This window comes from Chiloscyllium plagiosum, chromosome 28, assembly GCF_004010195.1.
Source record: "Chiloscyllium plagiosum isolate BGI_BamShark_2017 chromosome 28, ASM401019v2, whole genome shotgun sequence".
NCBI classification, from domain to species: domain Eukaryota; kingdom Metazoa; phylum Chordata; class Chondrichthyes; order Orectolobiformes; family Hemiscylliidae; genus Chiloscyllium; species Chiloscyllium plagiosum.
The window spans coordinates 25659948-25683820 of record NC_057737.1 but is presented as its reverse complement, the minus strand read 5'-3'; the positions used below and the strand labels follow the sequence as shown (position 1 = coordinate 25683820).

At 37.5% G+C, this 23873-nt stretch overlaps 1 protein-coding gene across 4 annotated transcripts in view; it reads right to left on the bottom strand.

Annotated features, from left to right (window-relative positions):
• The window catches only part of rabgef1 (RAB guanine nucleotide exchange factor (GEF) 1), a 39766-nt gene that overhangs the window by 2253 nt on the left and 13640 nt on the right, over positions 1 to 23873 (bottom strand). For 2 of the 4 annotated variants that reach the window (XM_043718538.1, XM_043718540.1), the window contains 5 exons: positions 19411 to 19583; positions 16244 to 16331; positions 9732 to 9864; positions 9106 to 9197; positions 1089 to 1345 (listed from right to left, as the gene is read on the bottom strand). In XM_043718538.1, coding sequence (XP_043574473.1) covers positions 1089 to 1345; positions 9106 to 9197; positions 9732 to 9864; positions 16244 to 16331; positions 19411 to 19583 — 743 coding nt within the window. The remainder of the gene's footprint in view (positions 1 to 1088; positions 1346 to 9105; positions 9198 to 9731; positions 9865 to 16243; positions 16332 to 19410; positions 19584 to 23873) is intronic. The other 2 variants (XM_043718539.1, XM_043718541.1) reach the window with 1 other exon arrangement.

Here is a 23873-nt window from a genome sequence, read left to right as displayed (position 1 = left end):
CTTAGGACTGGATCAAATTTTTCCCACAATACTTGAGGAATTAGTGCACAAATGGGGGCAAACCCATCACAGATCTCCAATGTGAAAAATTAGTAGGGTCTGATATTCCCTTGCATAAACTCTCTTTAAAATTCACATATATTGGTCAGTAGTCAATCTGAGTCCAAAAGGTATCCAGTATTGCATTAGGATCCTAGGTCACACAGAGTCAAGGAATCTACAGCATGGAAACAGACCCTTCAGTCCAATAAGTCCACGCCAACCATAATCCCAAGGTAAACTAGTCCCACCTGCCTGCATTTGGCCCATTCCTTCCAAACATTTCTTATTCATGTACTGATCCAAATGTCTTTTAAATATTGTAACTCTACCCACAGCCACCACTTCCTCTGGAAATTCATTCCAGACATGGAACCACTGTGTAAAAAGGTTGCCCTTCAAGTCATTTTTAAATCTTTCTCCTCTCAATTTAAAAATATGACCCTTGTCTTGAAAACCCCCACCCTAGGGAAAAGGCACCTGCTATTCACCTTAACTACACCCCTCATGATTTTATAAACCTTAACCTGCTATATTTCAGTGAAAAAATGTCCCAACCTATTCAGTCTCTCCTTATAACCTAAACTCTGCATTTGCGGCAACATCCTAGTAAAATTTCCTGAATCCGCTCCAGCCTAATAATATCCATCTTATAACAGAGTGACCAGAATTGTACGCAATACTCCAGAAGAGGCCTCACCAATATCCTGTCCCATCTCAATATGACATCTCAATTCCTATACTCAAATGTTTGAGCAATGAAGGCAAGCATGCTAAATGCCTTTTTAACCACCTTGTCTACATGTGACACAAATGTCAAAGAATTATGCACCTGAACCCCTAGGTCTCTCTGATCTGCAATACTACTCAAAGCCTACTTTTAATTGTGTAAGTCTTGCCCTTGTTTGTTTTACCAAAATTCAACAATAATTTCTTGAAAACAATTTGTGCGCCTCGGTTGCATCAACCAAGAATTGTAGATTTGACTTTATCAAATAGTAAACTATTTTTGTTTATTTTAAGAGTGTAATTCTGGGTAGAACACTTACTAAATTTGTGAAATAATATCCATCTTCTCCAGTCATTAGTCTGCTTGGATTGCAGAATCGAGTAATGTACTGGATGTTTGACTGTAAGCGAGGTGGATTAGCTTTCAAAACAATATAGATAAGTGTGGGTAAGAAGTCATCAGCAGAAGCAGGCTCATTCTTTGTGATCTTTATAGCATTGAATATTTGCTTGCTGCATTGTGTGATGCAGGTCAATTTTTCACGGGGAACACGTCGTGAATCCATTTCAATAACAGCTATAAAGAAATTCACAAAATTCATTACATTATTAAATTAATTTTACCACAATAAATTCACATCTTCAGTTTTATTTTGTTCCTTTAAAAAACAAAATTTGTACGTATGATGGAGCCAAATTTCAATTCACAAAAATAAAATGATCAAAATCTGATTAGATGATGTTGGATCAGTTGCCTGTTATACACAATGTCTCATAATTCCATTGACTGCAAAGGATCAAATACTACCTTTTGCATCAATGTCCATGATTAATTTCTATACTGATTATTCCAATGTTAGTTGCAGTATGAATATTGGCATTCATACCCAAATCACAAGCTTCCAGATTCAAGCTCCACTCTAGGAACTGAGTGCAAAAGTTAATTCCAACACACTAAGGTAGCATGGAGAATGTTGTACAGCCAGAGATGCCATCTTTTAGATGACATTGTCCCTTTGTCCTTCAGGTGAATGAAAACATTCCATGTTGACACTATTTTGAAGAGTGGATTAGTTATCCCCAGTTCCCTAAATAATATTCTTACCTCAGATCAACATCACAGGAACTTGCTACATCCAATTTGGTTGCCATGTTTCCTGTATTACTACAATTACTACTAATTCAAAAGTATACTGCTGGCTGGAAAGTGTTAACTGCAGGAAAACAGTGTCTTAAAAAACAAAACAGGCCAAATGTAAAAAGGAACAAAGAAGCTACTTTATTGCAGATTTGCAGTATCTTGGATCAAAGAACTTTTTAAAATCTCACCAATAATAACATACAGACCTGAAGGACAAAGATCTGTATAAGAATTGAACATCAGAACTCCCCCTTTCGCAGAGTTTTGAAGAACAATAATGCATAAGGATCAAACTCTGATTACACCTAGAGAAGACACTTTGATGTAAATATGGCCAAGTTCCACCATTAATTGGGTAATAGCTAAGCTGGGTCGTGAGGCTTAATTTACTTAGTTGAGGGATCTTATTTTGGTTGCTACATGCAATAAAGTTTAAATCATTGTTTCAGTACTTGATTGTCTGTGAGATTTCTTAATAAGTGGCCGATTTCAAGGTAACTTGTGATTTACCCACATTATGTCAAACAAGGAATGATACCAAAAGTTGTATATTCTATTTTTGACATGTGGTTACTTGAATGGTCTTATGAGTAGACTCCATAGTATATTTATATGAATGGGTGTACTATTCTACCTCAATTTGTGGGTGCATGTCTGACAGCTGCAGGGGACTGATGATGGTCTAATTTTTTACACTGGCTCCATCAACCTGACCCTGAAACAATGTAATAAGAAGCTCAATATTGAAGGTCAAGTATCCCACAAAGACAGTTCTTTTCAGCCAACACCTTCCAGGCAACAGGAGTTGCTGTCTGTGGTCAAAGTCAAACCAGAATCAATACAAATGTCTGGTTAAATCGGGATGAAAGACCAACTCCTGACTAACCATGGACCATGTGAGTATGCTCATTGAAAACAATACTAGCAGATTTATTAATAAAGTAGTAATATAGAGTCATTCCAGTTAACCATTGATTTGCAGGGTTCTGACTGACTGCTGTATCCAGTTGAGTGGACTTTTACCTCTCAGTATGCACACCATGGGGTTTAACAATGCTTTTGTTTATATGCCTTTGCAAGCTATTTTTAGGTTAAAAGCATTTTTTTACTGTACTTGACTGGCTTACAATTTCTAATTAATTCAGCCATACATAACCATTAACAAGTGTATTTCCAATGCTTTGTCTCAGAGTTCACGCATTTAGCTGATATCGCCAACTCAGCTCTGTTTCTGCCATTGTGTAATTGCGTACTACTTCCTATCTCTACCATAACCCTTTGCATAAATAAAATACATGAAGATATATTTTTACAGATTTAAGAGACAAAGATCTAAGGCTTCCTAAACATATCATTTCTTCAAATCTTGACATGATTTAGGCAAAGCTAAAGTTATGCTTTGCTTTTCGAGTTAACAATGATGTACAATTACTCAGTATTTTGTAAACTTATGAAACAATCATTTAAATCTGCATCAGTATTGGTGAAGAGGTTCTTGGCTTCTCTAGATGTTATACACGAGATTGGCGACCAAAAGTTTCCAAGAAACAAAGGTACTAAAGTGCAAGTACAAAGCAATTGGAGACTGAAAGCATCAGCACAGTTCAAGAGAAAAGCAGCACAGCTATTGGTGCCCAAGGTAGACAAGCAGAAAGCTGGAAGAACACAGCAAGCGGGCGGCATCAGGAGGTGGAGAAGGCAACGTTTCAGATGTAACCCTTCTTCAGGTGTAAGGGAAGAAGCAAATAAAGGGGTTGGCGGGGGCAGAGTGATAGGTTAAGACAGGTAGAGGGTACAACCTGGTTGGTCAATGAAAGAATGAATCCGGTAGGTGGCTGGGAGGGGGAAGAGACTGGAAGGGAGGTTATTTGAAATTAGAAAACTCAATGTTGAATCCTCTGGACTGTAGGCTGCCCAGGTAGAAGATGAGGTGTTGTTCCTCCAATTCGTGGTCTAGTTTTTAGCAATGAAGGAAGCCAAGGATGGTCATGTCGTAAAGGGAGTGAGAAGGTGAATTAAAATGGTCGGTGACTGGGAGGTCCGTTCTGCTCCAGCAGGCCTGGTTGAGATGCTCGGCAAACCTTTCCCTAAGTTTCTGGTTGGTCTCCCTGATGTACAGAAGACCACATCGGGAGCACCTAATGCAGTAAACTAGGTTGGAAGGACTGTTTGGGGCCCCAGATGGAGCTGAGGGGGTTGTGGTGTACTGGCAGGTTTTGCATCTTTTCCAGCTGCAGGGTAAGGTACCTGGGGGTTGGTGGTGGTGTGGGGGGGGGGGTTCATGGGGAGAGTGGTGTAATCCAGACTGGCAGAGGGAATGGTCCTTGTGGAAGGCAGAGAGGAGTTGAGAGGGGAGATGTTCTTGGTGGTGTGGTCTATTTGGAGTTGGGGGTGCCTGAGGCAATGGTACAACTAAAACCTGTGGCATGTAAAGAAAATAATGGTGGGCATACATTGAAAAACAAGAATGGAGCAGCCTTATCAAGGACAGAGAGACAATTAACTCGCAGAGTATATTTTGTAGAGATCCTCAACAGAGGTTCTGGAACATCCTTTCCCAGAAAACAGTATCTGCAGATTTATTTAATTCTTTTAAGACAAAAGTACATATATTGTTGACTAACAAGGAGCCAAAGGATTCAGAGGGTAGGCAGGAATGTTGAGATGCAGCCACAATCAGATCAGCTACAATCTAATCGAATGATGGATCAGGCTTGTGGAGCTTAGTGGCCTACTCCTTTCCTGCTCTTAATTCATATTCTCGTATGAGATTAGTTTTGAACTGACTAGCCTCGATCTCATACGCTACATCAAGTCTCAGTGTTAGCCCAATTTAGAATAAAATAAAAAAATCCATTTATCAGCTGATAAACGAGCCTGCCAATGCAGACAAAAATTGCTGCTGAAATCCTAAAATATGTTGGAGATACATTCAGGGTATGATTGATCAACCTAAGATCCCTTATCTGGGGGCAGAAATACATCCAGTGGATCGAAGGGACACTGTAATCATGACCACTTCCAAGAAGAGTGAGACCAAATGCAGCACTTATAAGCAAGCCTCCCTGATGTCTGGCACACAGAGCATCACTGCAAGGATTCTCTTCAATTGCCTTAGCCAATACACACATAAATACGCACAAGCTCTGTGTATTAATCACTTTGAATCATGCAACTGTGATTTTGTTTCTTTCTTATTAATGAACGTTAACTAGTAAAGCTGAAGCTGTTTGTACTGGATTTGTCTCATTGTTACAGGATGGGCATTGAAGAAATTGGTATCCTGACTGAAGAAGTGCATTGTGAGATCAGGAAGGGAGATCGGGAAGATCCACAGATTCTTGCCAAAAGTCTGAAAATTAATTTCAAAAACTGTGTTGGAGATGTAAGGGAACTGTGCCCTATTGTTTCTATAAATATATCGATGAGGGTGTTGTGGATAACACCCAGACAGCTGCCTATGATTTTTCAAGTATAACCTTGAGGAGACCAGAGAGAATACATCTGGGGACGGCTTGGAACATGACAGTAATGTAAAATCAATTAAATGAGCCAACACTGGGTGTTATGTTATTTGGTACATTCATAGTAAAAACGCATAATAAAATGGACATTATAAATTACTTGTTGCTGCAAACAGCAGTTTGGTCAGCTGCTTCAAAATTACACTAGGATATCTGTTGACAGATGACCACCTGACACAGACTCTGGTTCTTATGACATCTAAACAACCAGTGTCATTGTGTGTCCTATTGCTTAATATTCAAGATGTTGTGTGTCATTAATATCAGGGTCAGAAATGTTTGACGTAAAAAGGTCTTTTCTTCTTTAAAAACACCCTCTTCTCAATGGCTGAAGAGCTTCTCCAAGAGTTGTAATGTGGATCTCAGCCACAGGGAGTGACAATGCAGTTATGATCTTCTCTGCAAGACAATCCAGCAAAAATGCAGAAAGTAGCATTAACTCCTGAACAGTACGCAGCAATTTTTGACATCACTAAAACATTTGATTTTGTCAATCATGAGGGTTTATGAAGAGTCCTCAAATTTGTCTGCCTTCAGCAAATTGTCACCATTCTCTATGATGACAAAATCTAAATTCCTACTGAAAGGTCGGTAGTGGTCCCTAGTTCAGTAAAGACAAGCAGTGCCATCATATCAATCTTTATCTCCACCTTCTTTACTGCAATTCTGCATTTCTACTCCAGCAAGTTTCTCACACCAGTGGAGATGATCTACAGAGTAACAGAAACTAAGTCAACCTTCATGGCCTCCACTCCAAGATTATCATCATTCCAACAATGGTCATACAGCTCCAGTTCATAGCCAGAGCTGGTGAATGTGCTCACCTTGGGAGACAGAACTCCAATTCACTGTTACCTCTTTCAACTCACTTCCTCAGCAACATCAATGCCCATTGCACTGATCCATGAATAATTTTCAACATAGGAGCTTTTGCTTGATAAAGGAAGACATCAATGGCAAAGTCCACCACTATTGCCTTTGTGTCACCTCAGCTTTTAGCTGACTTAGCATCAAACACAGGACTGAAGTTATAATGTACCAATTGCAGGGACCCTCACACTCCTACATGCTTCAAAGATTTTGATCATCTATAGTTGACATCGAGGCAATGGAAATGTACCAACAACATTGGCAGGATGGACAATTTAATGGCAATATCCTCTCCCAAACCAATATTTCTATCATCAAAGCACTCATCAGCTTAAAAGCAGCTTTGGTGGTCAGGTTGGGTCAATTGCATCCTTGACATCAGATTCCCAAAACTGCTGCTCGACTCAGAACTTCATGTCAACAATAGACTCCCAGAACAGGAAAAGTTTTAGAGATGCTCTCAAAGCATCTTAGAAGAGTCCAAGATCCCCACTGATTCGTGGGAGTCTTTGTCATGCAAGAGGCAAAAATGGAGAAGGAGTATTCAGAGAAGGCATTGACCAGCTTGAGATGATTCAATAGCAGCACACAGAAACAAAGTCCAGGTAGTGGAAGGAGTTTATAACTTCCAATGTAACTATTTGATCATTCAAACACAACTTGTGGTAAAAGCTATGGATCATGCATCAGGTTTATTTGCCAGTTTCGTACTCCCTGAAATAAGTATAACCAAATCATCCTTGACCTCACATGACTAAGTAGTAATCAATTTGTTCCCATGCAGGCAAAGTAATTACAATTAGTCAATCAGTCTGATGGTATGGAATCTGGCCAAAGGATAACCTCCAGATGCTGTTCTAAATGTAAAAAATTTATATTTTAACACATCAACTATCAGAGCAGATAACGTTATGATCTCAGCTGGGTAAGTCAGATCTCCAAGTTAAACCTGGCTTGATAGATGATGAGTATATTTTCAGCAGTTTAATCATCATAGTGGACAATTATTGAATACATTTGCACAAGGCTGCCAATATTCTTTTAACAGAAGAACACAATTTTACTTTAAAAGATTAAAAGCAATATAAAACAATTTACAAAGAATTTAACATAGACAGCTAAAATGTTCAACCCTTTTCCCATCAATATTCTTTATTGCCACTCAAACCTAGTGAAATATCAGGCGACCCTAATTTCTTCTGCAAATGACTCCTTCCAGACCTTTTCCTTGGATAGCTGAAGCTCTTTTTCTGCTCAGACAGACTGATGTCTTCGCCTCAGTTCTGACAATCTGGAGATTTCTACCAAGGGTCACAGTCAGAAAACTTCTACAACCTAAAAGAAACTGCCCTTCTGTTAAGATGACTTCCCAGTTTCTGAAGTCTGGTAACCCCTAACCATCTGTTTCTATACCATAAAACTCAACTTTGTAAATCTTTAGTAATAAACTTCCCAAGTCGCTGATTGAGCAATTTAACTCGAGTGACTTGCTTTCTTTTAGAAAAGCAGTCTTCAGCTGTCTTTATTACTATAAAAGTCACCATACAGAATATGACTGAAATTTATTCTTCCTCCACTTTCAATCTGAGTTCCCAAACATATATTAAACTCCTGAGCTGGAAACCTTAATCAAAGCTGATTTGCATTTGGATATCGCATGTCAAAACCAGGGTCCAGAGGGTCATTTAAACCAAAGATTAGAGGGGGCTCAATATTTGGAACACATCTCATAAGATGTATTCATCTAAACTCAGGTCAACAACAGTGGTCTAAAACACTCTTGGAGTTTGCATTTAATAAGTGGAAGATTTTACAGTATCTGATTATAGAAGCTCCACAGTACAAGAACAGCATCTATAACCTGACCCTGTTGTTTGCATTCCTGTAGATCTATTCCCCCATCTTTACTCCAAAATCTTTTTACGTTCCTACTGTACAAATAAACATCCCATTCCCTTCAAGTAAAGTATTAATCTGATGTCCAATATGATTAAGTCATGGTCTGATAACCGTCAGTTCAAGAATCATCCTCCCTTTCCCTTTGTTTCTTCCCGTTAGAATCACTATTTTCCATTCATAAATTCCCACCTTGCCTATCAATGGAACTAATCTCTTGTCGCTTGCCCTCACCAAGGTCTCTTTTCACTTACATCTTTGCTGGCTGCTCCCAGAACACTTCTGAACTGCAGCCCCTGACTCTCTGAATATGCTGGTCCTAACACACATTTTAGTCCAATTTCTGATCAACAGTCACTTTTCCATCAGAACTTCCCTTCTCCTAAATGTTCAACTCCTGGTGAACCCCACTAACAATTCCCCATTCTACAGTATGCACATTTTCCCAATTTTCATCTCCCCTCTCTGAACCACATTCACATAGCTTCCCTTGATGTCCCATAATTCTCCTCTTCCCTTCCGTTAGTGTTCCACAACTCCGATGCCAGGTTTTCCTCAAATTTCAAGCCCCATGAATTCAGTGACAGCCAAAATGGACATTTATGTTCTTGAACCTCAACTGTTCACCTTCCAGACTCCTATCAATCAAATTGCCTGAATTCCACATGATGGTGGTTCTCTGCATTGGTGACATTCAGAACCTAAAACATGAACTATTTTTCTCGTTCTACAAGTATTTCCACACCACAGAATGTTTTCTGTTTTTAGTCCAGACTTGCAGCATCTGCAATATTTTGCTTCCATAGAAAACATATACCTTTATTTTGTAACAGAGATCTTAAAATAAATTTGCATTATTGTAGTAAAACAGATAGTCTTACTGGTTAAAAAAAAACTTGAACAAACCTGTAATTGCTTTCACAACCAATTCATAAACTTCAGGAATTTCTTCATTCACTGGAACACATAACATTTCAAGAGTCACCCAGTGCAATGCCCTGTAGGTTATAAAATAAAAAGAGGAAAAAGTATTGTCAACCTAAAATTGCAGAACCTCTCATCTGTGAGGGCAAAAATGACTAAAATATCTTCCAGATTGTGAACTTACTAAATACTCGTCTTTAAATATTGCTGAAAAGAGATTTCTTCCCAAAGCTTTTCTTTTTGCACTTGCCAGGACAAATGAAAGAGGACCAAATTTCAAATGACAACAACTTCTATTAATATCAACTTGGCAAAAGTGAGTACTGCAAATGCTAATAATTAGAGTTAAGAGTATGGTGCTGGAAAAGCACAGCAGGTCAGGCAGCATCCTGAGGAGCAGGAAAATTGATGTTTCAGGCAAAATCCCTTTATCAGGACTCTAACTGGTCAAGTTATTCCCTTGGAGAAAGCAAAGGGGAATAAGAGTTTCTCAAATTCCCAGGGAATTCAAAAAGGCAGAAGGCTTGAACAATTATTTTTGTTTACAATCTTTAATTTGATGTCCAAAGCACTTGATATTTTTGAATATCCAAAGTGAGTATGCTTACCTGATTCTTTTCTGAATTGCAAGATCTTTTTTCTCATCATCAGTTGTCTCTGGACAAAACACATTCTTGTACAGTCGCGTCATGATGAAGTTTTCAATCTGGTCCATCAATTTGTCTATCCGCTCAGAGGAACCTGGAACAGTAATTAGATGTATAAAACTTGCCTGCAGGGTAAAGATAATTTTATTATCAGATAACAACTGCACAACCTAAACGAAAGTTGATTTTCTAAAATGTGAATACTTTGCAAAAGGACAGTAAATGATTTGCGATTTTGTTGCAACCTGTAACAGAAGAAATCTAAAATGATCACTGACTTTCAAAAACACTTATGATGGAAACAACATTAAGCACACAGCCCTGTGCAATTCCTTACAACTGAAAATTCAGCATGCAAATAGTTAGCTACAAAAACTGACAAGCATGACTTATTTTCAAATCCTGGCAGACAAGGTTGAGGAATACTATTTGTGCTGAGGGGTGGGAAGAAAAAGGAGAGTCTTAAGCAAAGCCTTGATAGTTTTCTTACCTCATTTTGATTTGGCTTAGCAAATAATTACAATTTCTCTTGCCAAGAGGTGGACCAAGCCAATCAATTGACAGTAGGTGAACATTTAGTGGAAGGTGTAAATTCTGTACTAACAATTAAGTTAGTAGTAGAAAATACATTGGTCAACTTAAGAGTGGTAATCAAATTGAGGAGAGCCAAATTCAATGGAGCAAGAGCTGACTGGATAGACCAGAACCAAAGGTTGGTGGGAGAAATAGTAGCTGAACAATTGGTTATCCTTAGAGATAGTTCAAGCATAAAGATCTATTCCTTCCAAAGGGAAAGGGAAGATAATCAAATATAGAACTTCCTGAACAATGAAGGAGATTGAAATTAAGTTAAAGAAAAAAAGGTGTGCTAATGACAGGTGCCCAGTAGTAGTGTCCATGGTGATGACATAGGCAGGACATTTGTTCAGCTGCAGCTCTTTATTTGCCACATGAGTGTGCCTGGAACTGCAAATGAACTCACTATGGAGCATCCATGAAGCTGACAATGTAATGGATAGCACATTTAGCAACCTGGTCACACCACCAGTAAGGGCTAAACAGACAGGGAGGAGCTGGGTGAGCACCAGGAAGATGAGTAAATTTGGAAACAGTACAGGAGCCCCCTGTAGCCATTCCCCTCTCAAACAGATACACCATTTTGGATATTATTGTGAAATGGCTTCTCAGGAGATAGCAACAGCCAGATCAGTGCACCACAACTGGCACTGTTGTACCACAGGGAGCATCGAAAGGTGGTTTATAGTCAGGGGCACAGACAGGCTTTTCTGTGGTCATAAGTGAGACTTCAGGATGGTGTGTTGCTTTCCTGATGCCAGGGTCAATGATGTATCTGAGTGGGCACAGGATATTCTGAAGTGGGAGCGTGAGCAACCTGAAATAGGTCCATGTTGGTACCAATTGATAAAGGCAGAAAGATATCTATATGATCTGGTCTGTTAAGGTGAGTATTGTCATTTCCAGCTTTTCTATGCTGTGGTTTGTATATGGGGTCTATTTCTACATGCTTGTTGATGGCATTCTGGATTGAAAATCAGATCTTTGGGAAGTCCCATGCATGTCTCTGGTTAACTTGTCCTAAGATGGTTACATTAGCCCAGTCAAATTAATGGCCCTCCTTGTCTGTGGGTATTGACTTTAGCAAGAGTTGGTGTTTGTGTACTGGGTTGCTAGTTTTCTGCCGGTCTGCCCAATGTAGTGTTTGTGGCAGTTGTTACTTGGGATTTTGCATAAAATGATGGTCCTGCATGTCAGGTAGGAATTTGATTAGCAGGACCTCTAGGGTTGTAATCCTGGATTTAAACTAATGTGGCTGAGGCGGGTGGAACCACCACAGGTCAACAAGTAAAATGGCAGTGTAGGAATTTGAGACTAAGGCCAGTAAGACTAAAAGGAAAAACAAATAAGGGAAGTTACTGAACCGAGCAGGACTAGCAGTCAGAAGTGTACCTATTTTAAGGTCAGGAGTATGACAGGTTAAGCAGATTAAATTAGAGTTTGGATTAATATATATATAACTATGATGTTGTCACTATTAGACACTTAGTTGAGAGAGGATCAAGACTGGCAGCATAACGTTCTGGGATTTAGACGTTTCCAGCATGTTAGAAAGAGATGTAAAAAAGGTGGGGGAGTTGTTTTACTGATAAGGGAGAATATCATAGCTCAAATGTCTCGTCCAGTGAGACCATATGAGTAGAGCTCAGGAATAGGAAGGATGCAATCACATTGATGGGATTGTACTATTGATGGGAGGAACATTTTGGGAAGACTGACCATAATTCTGTAAGTTTTAAGTTACTTATGGGTAAGAATAGCCCTTGTGTGGGGAAGGCTAGCTACCACAATATTCGGCAGAAATAGAGGAATGTAAACTGTGGACAGATGTTTGAGAGTAAATCCACATCTGGCATGTGGGAATCTTTTAAAGACCAGTTGATTAGAATTCAGGACTATCATGTTCCTGTGAAATTGAAGGATAAAGATGGCAAGATTTGGAAATCTTGGAATGACAAGAGAAATTGAGAACTTACTCAAAAAGGCAAAGGAGGCATACATGAAGTTTAGGAAACTGAAGACAAACAGAGCCCTTGAAGAATACAAATCTCACAAGACAGACGTGTGTTAATTTGGAAAATAATAAATAAACCGTGACAGGAAGGTGTAGACAGTACAAATCTAAGAGTAAATTCACAGATATGACTACAGATTATAAAAATAATAGGATAAAATTCAAAACAAAATAAACAAGCTGACAGCACAAACTAACAGCCATTAGAGAGGCGTGGCTGCAAGATGACAGTTTGGGAACTTTTGAAGGATTTAAGAAGGACAGGGTGGAAGAGCGGCTCTATTAATATAATATGGTGTTAGCTAGTCAAATAGAAAAGAATGACCGAATTTCAGAAAACCAGGGAGGTTTAGATCGAGGTGAGACACGATAAAGGCAAGAAGTCCTTTATGGCTTTGGTATACAGACCCTATATCAGTAACCACATGGTAAAATGGATGAAACAGCTAAAGCTTATCTGAAAGGTACAGCATCAATTATGGGAATTTTGATTTACATTTAGCCTGCAAAATAGGAATTCACATAACTTTTTGCAGGATAGTTCCTTAGAACTGCACATCTTGGAGCAAACCAGAGGGCAAGTTAGACTAAGCATGGTATCATTTTATGAGTTGGATTAATCTATAACCACACAGTGAAGGTGCCCCAAGTAGCTCATGGCTTAAACTTTAATTAAGGCAATTATGAAAGTGAGAGCAGAGCTAGCTGAAAAAATGCAAATCAAAGCTAAAGGAAAGGTTAATAGAGTTGCAGAGCCAAACACTTAAGGGGATATTTCAGAATACACAGAATAGATAAATTCTAAAGAGAAGGAAAATTCCAAAAGGGAAGTATCAACATCCATGATTAATTTAAAATGTTAAAGACAATATCAAACTTGAAGAGAAAACATATAACTGCACAAACAAATTGGTGGCATGTCAGAAATTGGACAGATTAAAAAAAACATAAAAGAATAACAAAAATATTAATAAGGAGATATTACAGAGAAAGCTAACCGTAAGGAAGAATAGATTTACTGTAGATTCTTTCTTGAAAAAGTTAACGAAGTGGGCATTGGCAGAAAGTCAGTCACAGAAATTAATAATAAAAAGTAAAATGGACATGTCAGATGAATTGAACAGATGTTTTGCATAGGTCTTTGCTATACAGAATACAAGTAATATCCCAGAACTAGCTTTAAATCAAAAAGTGAAAATGAAAAACCTGATGGAAAACTACAACTACAAGGAAATTAGTACAGAACAAATTGTTGGAGATGGCAGTGCACGTGGAAAAGTTTAAAGTAATCTTGCTGTGCCAACACGCTTTTGTGAAAGGGGAATCATGTTTAACATTTGAGGAAGTAATATGTGCTGTGGATAAGGGGAACCAGTGAATGTACGGTGTTTAGATTTTCAAAAGGCATTTGATAACGTCACAATGATTATTACAGAAACAAAAATGTTCATGGGTTTTAAGTGTAGAATTTTTGTTTGGATAGAAAATCAGGATCTAATAGGAAATAGACTTGGCATAAATGGATCATTTTCTGGTTGGTAAGGTAACAAATGGTATGCCACAGGGATATGTAGTAGAGTCTCACCTTTAACATAGAGTCATAGAGATGTACAGCATGGAAACAGACCCTTTGGTCCACCCGTCCATGCCGACCAGATATCCCAACCTAATCTAGTCCCATCTGCCAGCACCTGGCCCATATCCCTCCAAACCCTTTCTATTCATATACCCATCCAAATGCCTCTTAAATATTGCAATTGTACCAGCTGCCATCACTTCCTCTGGCAGCTTATCAATTTATATAAATGAGCTGGAAGAAGGGACTGAAGGTATGTTTGCCAAATTTGCTAATGACAGAAGCTCGGTAGAAGAGTTACTTGCGAAGTAGACATAATCTATATACAATCACTTGATAGTGGGCAAGAATCTGCCAAACTGCATGGATTGTTGGAAATTTTGGCAGGAAGAACAAGAAGAAAAGCCCATTTTCTAAAGGGTGAGAGACTGCAGAGCTCCAAGAGACAGAATAATCTGAACAGCCTTGGTAATGAACCACAAAAAATAATACTGCAACTAATAAGGAAAGCTAATAGGATGTTATTGTTCATTGTGAGAGCAATTGAATACCAAAGTAGGGCAGCAATGCTTCAGTTATATAGGGCATCACTGAAATCACGTCTGGAGTACTGCACAATAAAAAAAAGCTAAGAACTGTGGATACTGGAAATCCGAAACAAAAACAGCAGGTCTGGCAGCATCTGTGGAAAGAAAATGGAGTTCACATTTCAAGTTCATTCTGAAGAAGTCACTGGACCCAAAACATTAAGTCTGTTTTCTCTCCACAGATACTTCCAGACCCGTTACATTTTAACAGAAATTCTGTTTTTGCTTTTGGAATATTGCAAAAGGTATTCATCTCCTTATAAAAAGAGGAGAGAAATGCATTGAATGTAGTTTAGAGAAGATTTACTAAACTAATACTTCAAATGAATAAGCTGTCTAATGAAGAGAAATTGGATAGGCTAAGGTTTAATCCACTGGGGTTTAGACTAGAGGCTATTTAGTTGAAACATATAAAATCCCAAGTGACTTTTACAGGGTGGATGTTGAAGGGATGTTTTCATTTAGACAGAATCTAGAACTAAGGATCACTGCAAAAATAAGGAGTCATCAATATAAGCCAGAGCAAAAAAACTCAGAAGGTTGTGAATCTTTGAAACTCTTTCCCTGAAAAGTTGGTAGAAAGAGTGTATTTAAATATTTTTAAATCAGACGTAGACAGTTTGTTGAAAGCAAGTGGGTAAAGAGTTATTAGCAATAGTTGGGAACATGGATCAACTGCTCTTAGTGAACAAGCTTGAGGACTGGAATAGCTTACATCTGTTCCTAATCATTTGTTTGAATGTTAAAAGCTTCCAGTTTTGTGCATGCTTAATGGAAATACATCAGCAGTTACCTCACCAGTATGTAGATTGATGACTTTTGCACAGAAACATATGTCAGTCGATTTTGTTTGAGAATAAATTTTTGCTGGTAACTTATGATTACTTTCTTGTGCTAACTTTAACAACATGGTGTCTAGGAAATTAGTACTTGCCTGTGTGCTGTGTCTTTAAGTCCAATGAAATGGTGTTGAATGAAGATTAGATTAGATTTCTTACAGTATGGAAACAGGCCCTTCAGCCCAACAAGTCTACACCGACCCTCCAAAGAGTAACCCACCCAGACCCATTCCCCCTGACTAATGCACCTAATACTATGGGCAATTTAGCATAGCCAATTCACCTGACCTGCACATCTTTGGATTGGATCTATTATTCCAAATTTGCTTTTGCGCAAGTTTAAATACTGTCACCTCATAATTAGTGAGAATGAAGTTAAAAATCGCACACCAGGTTATAGTTCAACAGGTTTATTTGAAAGTACAAGCTTTTGGAGCGCCTCTCCTTCATCAGGTAGCTAGTGGGGTAGGATTATAGGATACAGAATTTAAAGTAAGAGATCAGTGTCACACAACTGATGTGATGTATTGAACAAAGTCAGTCCATGTGACATTTTATGAATTCCTACTTTGGAAACAGAACCTGTCGAACTTAAGTTTGGAATACAGACAGACTCTAACCTCACATCTTTAATGCATTGTCTGAGCTGAGACGCCACATTTTTTTTAAAATAAAACCTTAAGTTATCTTGGAAATGCAACTTGAAAGAAGTTCATCTGTGAGAATGAAAACAGTATCGAGAAAACTTTTAGAAGAGCGCTCAGAAAAATTTTGTTTTAACTTCAGAGTATATATTATAAAAGTCAGGAATATCAAAATATCCTTGAGTCAATCTTATGCCCTTGGCTGCTTTAAAAAAAAAGTTACTCAGAGCATGGTACCTTTAAAAGTGGAGTGTGTCTGCAGTCGGTCAACCATATTTTGATAGAAGTCCTGAACACACTCAGATTGTTCCTCAATGCTCAATTCCTAGGAAGAAAGAAGTTCAAATGTCACAACTTTAGTTCAAATACAAGCAAATAACTTATTGCTGGTATAACTGAAAACCAACCACAGATTTACAGTAACAAATGGAATAACTTGCAATTCTGTAGTGCCTTAAGAGTAAAAATGAACACCTAAAATTAATTTAAAGTTGCAATAAGGGACATTAACATGTAGAAAGAATTTGAGAAAGTGGGAAAAACACATTTTCTGTAAGGCATTTATTGAGTGTCATTGAAATAATGGGGCAAGAGTCTGATAGAAATGTGAAAGGCATGGATGAAGTTTTCTGCAGCAGTTGTACTGAGATAGGACAGGGGCACTCAGTGACAGCATTACCTCATTCACTGGTGAGAAAATCAATGTGAAGGACCTGGAAGCTTCACAACATTCAGCAAACTTTAAATTGTAGTGTTACTAATTCAGTATTTATTATTTTAATATTGGAGATGGCCCCTAAGACATTATCGTGTACAAAAAAAATTCTGGTCCAGTTTTGATTCCCTTAGTATAGCATGAATTTCAAGATCATGGAGGCAGTGTACAAGAGTTTTACTGAGACACAAGAATGATGGACCTTTTATTCGCAAATAGAGAAAACAATTCAATAAACAATAGCACTTTTCATGACAACGAAGATTTAATAGAGATGTTTGACAAAGCGAACAGGTCAGCAATGTTATAACTAAAGAGGATATTTAACAAAAACTAAAAATTAAAATGCTGGGAAAAATAAATCTTTGCATTTTGCACTTAAGATATAGAATGCCCTACTTGAGACAGCAAATCAAAGCAGAATTTATAACTGCTTCAAAAAAAAAGTGAATAGATATTTGATTTAGGACAAAAAGGATGCAGACAAACCATAGGGTTTTTTAGTTTGAATAAGACAGCTTTCAGAAAGCTCACTAAAGACTTGATGAACTAAATTACCTCCATCTGTGCAATAAGATGCTATGTTAATTGTTGAGATTCACCAGCAAAAACAGCTTATAATATTTTAACTGTGAGCTCAGATTTTAATTGGTGCAGTTACCATCCTTCATTGTTTGACAAGATTTAAAATTTTCTTGCACTAGTTTATGTGAATTTACAGTGACTAAATTAAAAAAAAACAGCTTTAAGCATGAGCCTTTGCTCAGTGATTACACCCCACCTCCAAGACAGAAGATTGTGGGTGCAAGGCCAATTCCATAGATTTGAACACACAATCCAAATTGGTCTCGTCATGCAGCAATGAGGGAGTGCTGCAACCTTGACTTTCAGGTAAGATGTTCAATCCAGCATTGGTGGATGTAATAGATGTGCCTACGCAAAGAGAAGTACAAGAATTCTCTTATAGCCAATAACTGTTCCTTAAACACTTTCACTAAAGCTTATATATGTTAGATTTGGTTGTGCAGAAATTGATTGCTGGATTTCCTCACATTACATCAGTGACAACACTGCAAAAGTGCTTACATGGATTCCCTTTTCTTTCAACCTAATTATTTTTTCCACATTTAGATCTCTGTTCATATCTAATGAATTACATATATTCATTACAAATCACAATTACAAAGTATTGAACTTTTATACATCTTAGTTATATTTATTGGGGGCAGTAATTTTACTAAGATCAAACTGGAATCTGTATCTACTCAAAACCAAATGTTATATATACCTATAGTTAATAAGTAAATAAGTTAGCTTGCTGAGCTGGAAAGTTGGTTTTCAGAGTTTCGTCACCATGACCAGGTAACATATCAGTGAGAGTCTCTGTTGAAATGCTGGTGAGATGTCCCGCCTCTCTACTTATAGGTCTTGGTTTCTAAAGGTGGGTGAGGTCATTTCCAGTTTTGTTTTCCAAGGGAAGGTAGATGTGTTTATTGATGGAGTTCTGGTTAGAATGCCATGCCTCTAAGAATTCTCGTGCGTGTCTTTGTTTCACCTGTCCTAGAATGTGTGTGTTGTCCTAGCCAAAATGGTGTCCTTCTCTGTCTGTATGTATGGACACTAGTGATAGTGGGTCATGTCTTTTGGTGGCTAGTTGGTGTTAATGTAACCTGGTGGCAAGTTTCCGGTTTGTTTGTCCGGTGTAGTGTTTTTTATAGCTCTTGCATGATATTTTGTAAATGACGTTAGTTTTGCTGGTAGTATCAAATGGATCCTTTCGGTTCATTAGTTGCTGTTTAAGTGTGTTGGTAGGTTTTGACTGGGACAAAACACACTTCCGAGGATAGGCGAAAAAAGATATGCACAAGAATTCTTAGAGGCATGGCATTCTAACCAGAACTCCATCAATAAACACATCGACTTAGATCCCATTTACCTTCCCTTGAAAACAGATGAACCAGAAATGACATCCCCCACCTTAAGAAACCAAGACCTACAAATAGAGAGACGTGACATACCACCAGCATTTCACTGGAGACTCTCACTGATGATGTTACTTAGTCATGGTGACGAAACGTCTGAAAACAAACCTTCCAGCTCAGTGAGCTAACTTACATACTTATCATCAACCTGAGGTACAAATCTTCTCAAAATTTGCTTACTTATAGTTAATACTGAATGTACCTAAATACAATTGTCTGCCATCCTGGACTCTACAGTACAGAAAGACTACTGAAGCTTTCGAGAGTGAAGAAATTCTCTATGAGGTACTCTAATATGACAAAATTCAAACAGAAGTAAAATCTGCTTCTGTTCATCAGAACAGAACAAATGAACTAAAAGGTTTAACTATGAAAAAGATGAACAGGGTGGACAAAAGCAAATTGTTCTTGACTCCTCTACTAGTAATATTGGGCTTTGAAAATGCATTTGAATATAAGATTTGGACCTGAAAGCAAGAAAAACTTCTTTATACAAACTGTTAACGTATTTACTTCAAAGTTAGTGGCTGAGGTAGAAAGTATGTTTACATTCAAAACTAAATTATATAAGTGGACAAATGTAAAATGGTTGAATGGACATGGAAACAGAGTAGACAAATGCAGTTTGAGCTATTGCGTGAAGACATATGACAGGGTGGAATACAAATATACAACAATAGCTGAAATGAAGTGATTTCAAATGTTACCTTTTTATGTTGCATTGACTCAATAAATCCTCTGCATTGTTTTAGTATATCTTGACCAGGCTTGCGAAAGCTCTTAAGGAAATCAATAAAATCCTTAGATGCTCGTTCTGTTTCTAGGCTGGTTTGCCTATTTATGGATGGACTTGAGGCTTTAACTTCCTGACTGTCTGCTACTTTCGACAAGAAAAAAAATTATAAATGAGAAACCCAGTATTCAAATACCTTTGGTTTGTTTCAGATTTAGTGTCTCTGAAGGCAAAATATAACCTTGTTACAGCATACTACATTTTTAGTACAATATCTGTAATGTTGCTTTAGTGATACAGTTTTAATCAATGGATTTTATTTAAACTTGGCAACGTTTATCACCGTATACTTACTGTATTTTTCCTAATTGCAGTTACTAAGTTTGCAGATGACACTAAAATTGGAGGTGGAGTGGAGAGCGAAGAGGGTTACCTCAGATTACAACAGGATCTGGACCAGATGGGCCAATGGGCTGAGAAGTGGCAGGTGGAGTTTAATTCAGATAAATGCGAGGTGCTGCATTTTGGGAAAGCAAATCTTAGCAGGACTTATACACTTAATGGTAAGGTCCTAGGGAGTGTTGCTGAACAAAGAGTCCTTGGAGTGCAGGTTCATAGCTCCTTGAAAGTAGAGTAGCAGGTAGGTAGGATAGTGAAGGCGGTGTTTGGTATGCTTTCCTTTATTGGTCATAGTATTGAGTACAGGAATTGGGAGGTCATGTTGCGGCTGTACAGGACATTGGTTAGGCCACTGTTGGAATATTGCGTGCAATTTTGGTCTCTTTCGTATTAGAACAATGTTGTGAAACGTGAAAGGGTTCAGAAAAGATTCACAAGGATGTTGCCAGGGTTGGAGGATTTGAGGAGAAATTGAGGTCTGCAGATCAGAGCTGAAAATGTGTTGCTGGAAAAGCGCAGCAGGTCAGGCAGCATCCAGGGAACCGGAGAATCGACGTTTCGGGTGAAGAAGGGCTTATGCCCGAAACGTCGATTCTCCTGTTCCCTGGATGCTGCCTGACCTGCTGCGCTTTTCCAGCAATACATTTTCAGCTTGGAGGATTTGAGCTATAGGGAGAAGCTGAACAGGCTGGGGCTGTTTTCCCTGGAGCGTCGGAGGCCGAGGGGTGACCTTATAGAGGTTTACAAAATTATGAGGGGCATGGATAGGATAAATAGACAAAGTCTTTTCCCTCAGGTCAGGGAGTCCTGAACTAGAGGGCATAGGTTTAGGGTGTGAGGGGAAAGATATAAAAGAGACCGAAGGGGCAACTTTTTCACGCAGAGGGTGGTACATGTATGGAATGAGCTGCCAGAGGATGTGGTGGAGGCTGGTACAATTGCAACATTTAAAAGGCATTTGATGAGTATATGAATAGGAAAGGTTTGGAGGGATATGGGCCAGGTGCTGGCAGGTGGGACATCTGGTTGGCTTGGACAGGTTGGACCGAAGGGTCTGTTTCCATGCTGTACATCTCTATGATCTATGCTGTGAGAGGCAAGTATGCAATAAGAGTAAAACTAAAACAATGGTTATTATGAGTGATTAAGCAATTTCTACTTCCAACGATTATTGTTGTGACACTAAATAATATCTCAGAAGCCACATCACCTCTTTTCTTGTTCTTGTGTTGGCAAAGAAATCTCAATAGCAAGAGCAAATATATCATAAAGAACTCACACAGCAGAAGTCAACATAGTTTTCACCACGAAAGATTCAGTTTTTATTGGAAAAGGTCAATATCTGCCAAAAAATTGAATTTCTTGTACATTTAGCAGACTAATCTGTTAATATCATTCCTATCAGATATTTCAATTGATTTATAAACTGGTTTAAAATAAATGGGTTTTTTCCGACATAAAATAGCAGACACAAGAAGACAATGTGCTCATTCACCACCATTACTAACTGCAAATTTTACCCTCATTTTACAGCTGAAAAATATAATGGAACACCAATAACATTATTTCATATAACGTAAAGTCTGTAAAATATTTAAAGCACCATTTTGGCATGTTCATAAAATATTTCACACAGAACATGTAACATATTTAATTGAATAATTGTGTAAATAAGTTCCCACTAAATGGCCTCTATTACTACAGAAAAATAACCATAAAAAAGCAAGTTATTACTAACAAGAGACAAAGAGCTCAGAACTGTTATTAATTTAGTTTCAGGTTAAAAAATAACCATGCAGTTAACTCCCAGGAAGAAAACCCAATTACCATTTTTTTCTTGTCAAAGCACAAATTTTAAATTGTATCAGAGTCTGAAAGCTTAATTTGAGATATATCATATGTAAGGAATATACAGAAGTAATTTTATTGATGACAGTATGAAATGTGGGAAAGCTATAAAACTGATGCATCATTTTAAGCCCACAATGATGTAATATTTTCCATCATGCAGAATAATCTGAGCTGCAGAAATTAGGTTTATTTTTGCAGCAGATGTGAATCTGTTTTTAAATTTAATAGGAGTTTTGAAAGATTATTCATGGTTCCTATCAAGGAAAAATAGACCAAAAAGAATAATGAAATGAAACATTATTTTCCTAATTTTTAATTTTGCAATTAGGTACAAATTAGTATTTAGTTCTGCCTTGGTTTCAAGTTTAAAATGCAAAAAGAGTTATTTGGTGTTTACATTATTAACTAATGCATTTCCTTTGTAATTAAAAGCTGATCACAAACTTGTTTACAATTTTTTGCCACATCACATCAGCTATGCAGTTGTAGTACAATGTTTGTAGTTATACATATGTAAACATTTCATGAAATTAGATATCAGTCATATTTTGATGGAAAAATATTGGCTGGATAATTTGATAATGCACATGTCTTGCCAGCACCTTTTTCTCACATTGAAAACTTTAGGCAAACATTTCATCGTAAGAAAGATACAATCCTTTCATATTTGCAAAATAAATTGAACTTGTCCTACAACTTTGCTAACTAATACAACTTTAATTCATGTCAGACTGCATATATATATCCTGAATCAATAAGATTTTAAAAACTGATTGCAATATAAAAGACAAATTGTTTTGGCAGTTTTGTAACAATTTTGAGCCCCATGATAAATTGATTAGCACCTACCTTGCAATTCATCATCAAAATACAGTAGTGAATTAAGGGAAAGATAGTAACAAATGAACACAAGCAAAAAAAAACAGAAAAGGAAACACATGTTCTTCACATACATGTATATGAAAACCAAGTGAGAAATTTACACCAAGATGAAAGCAATTTTGCAAAAAAATGCAGTGTTTATAAATCAGAATTTGTATCATACAATTTGCTAACATTCCAATCACTAAGTTAACATGCTGCTTTTCGGACTACAAATGAGACTTAATCTACATATATATCACTTACATGTACTATCACCCAAATTCAGTTGGGCCTTATTACTCTGCTTGCATCACTGACATTCTCCAACACCAGGCACGCTCTACCTTTCCAATGGACGGTTTAATATTGCAATCCATGCTCATTAGGGTCTGGATTTTTTTCTGCTGAATTCATTTTACAAGAAACCTTTACAGCCAGAAATGATACAATAGTGTGGGCTGGGTTCAAATCTCAGAAGGAAAGACCAATATCTAGCCAACCACACCAGACATTTACAGGAAATTATAACTGAATCTCAGGATCTTACTGAAACATTATTGGCAAAATTTATTTTAGATATTTGGTTATATAAACATGACAGCAAGGTTATGTGATAACCTCTCAAAAGAATAATTAACTAGCTTTCCATAAATCCAATTCAAGACAGCACAAACTATTCAACTCAAATCATAACTTCAATAATTCTCAACATGTTCTACTTTACACATATGTTAAATTTAAAGCTCTTCATTGGAGTAGTGAGTAAAAGCACTGTCTGATAGTATTGTATGAATAATCATAGTATTGGTAGAAATGTATCCATGACTAACCTAAGGGTTGGGTACACTAATTTGTTTGTAGATTCAAAACTTCATTTCCAAAATTAACTAGTTTTCCAAAACTAATTTTGGAAACGTAAACTAGATGTTCATGCATAAATCTGGAATGACACATTAGGAGTAGTCCACTGGAGCCTGCTCTGCCATTCAATAAGATCTGATCATGGCCTCACCTCTACTTTCTTGGCAAACCTGATACTTTTGACTGCCCCAACAATCAAGAATATATCTCAGCCTTAAAGTATTCAATGACCCCAGTCTTCACTGCTCCCTGAGGAAGAGAGTTCTACAGTTTCAAAACAACAAAAAAATTTTCATTTGTCTTAAATTAGAGCACCCTTATTTTTAAATTTGTTTCCTAGCTCTAATCTCTCCGAGAAAAAGAAAAACACTCTTTTAGTATTCTTTCTGTCAAATCCCCACAGGATTTTGTGTTTCAAGAACATCACCTCTCATTTTTCTAAATTCCAATGGATACACGACT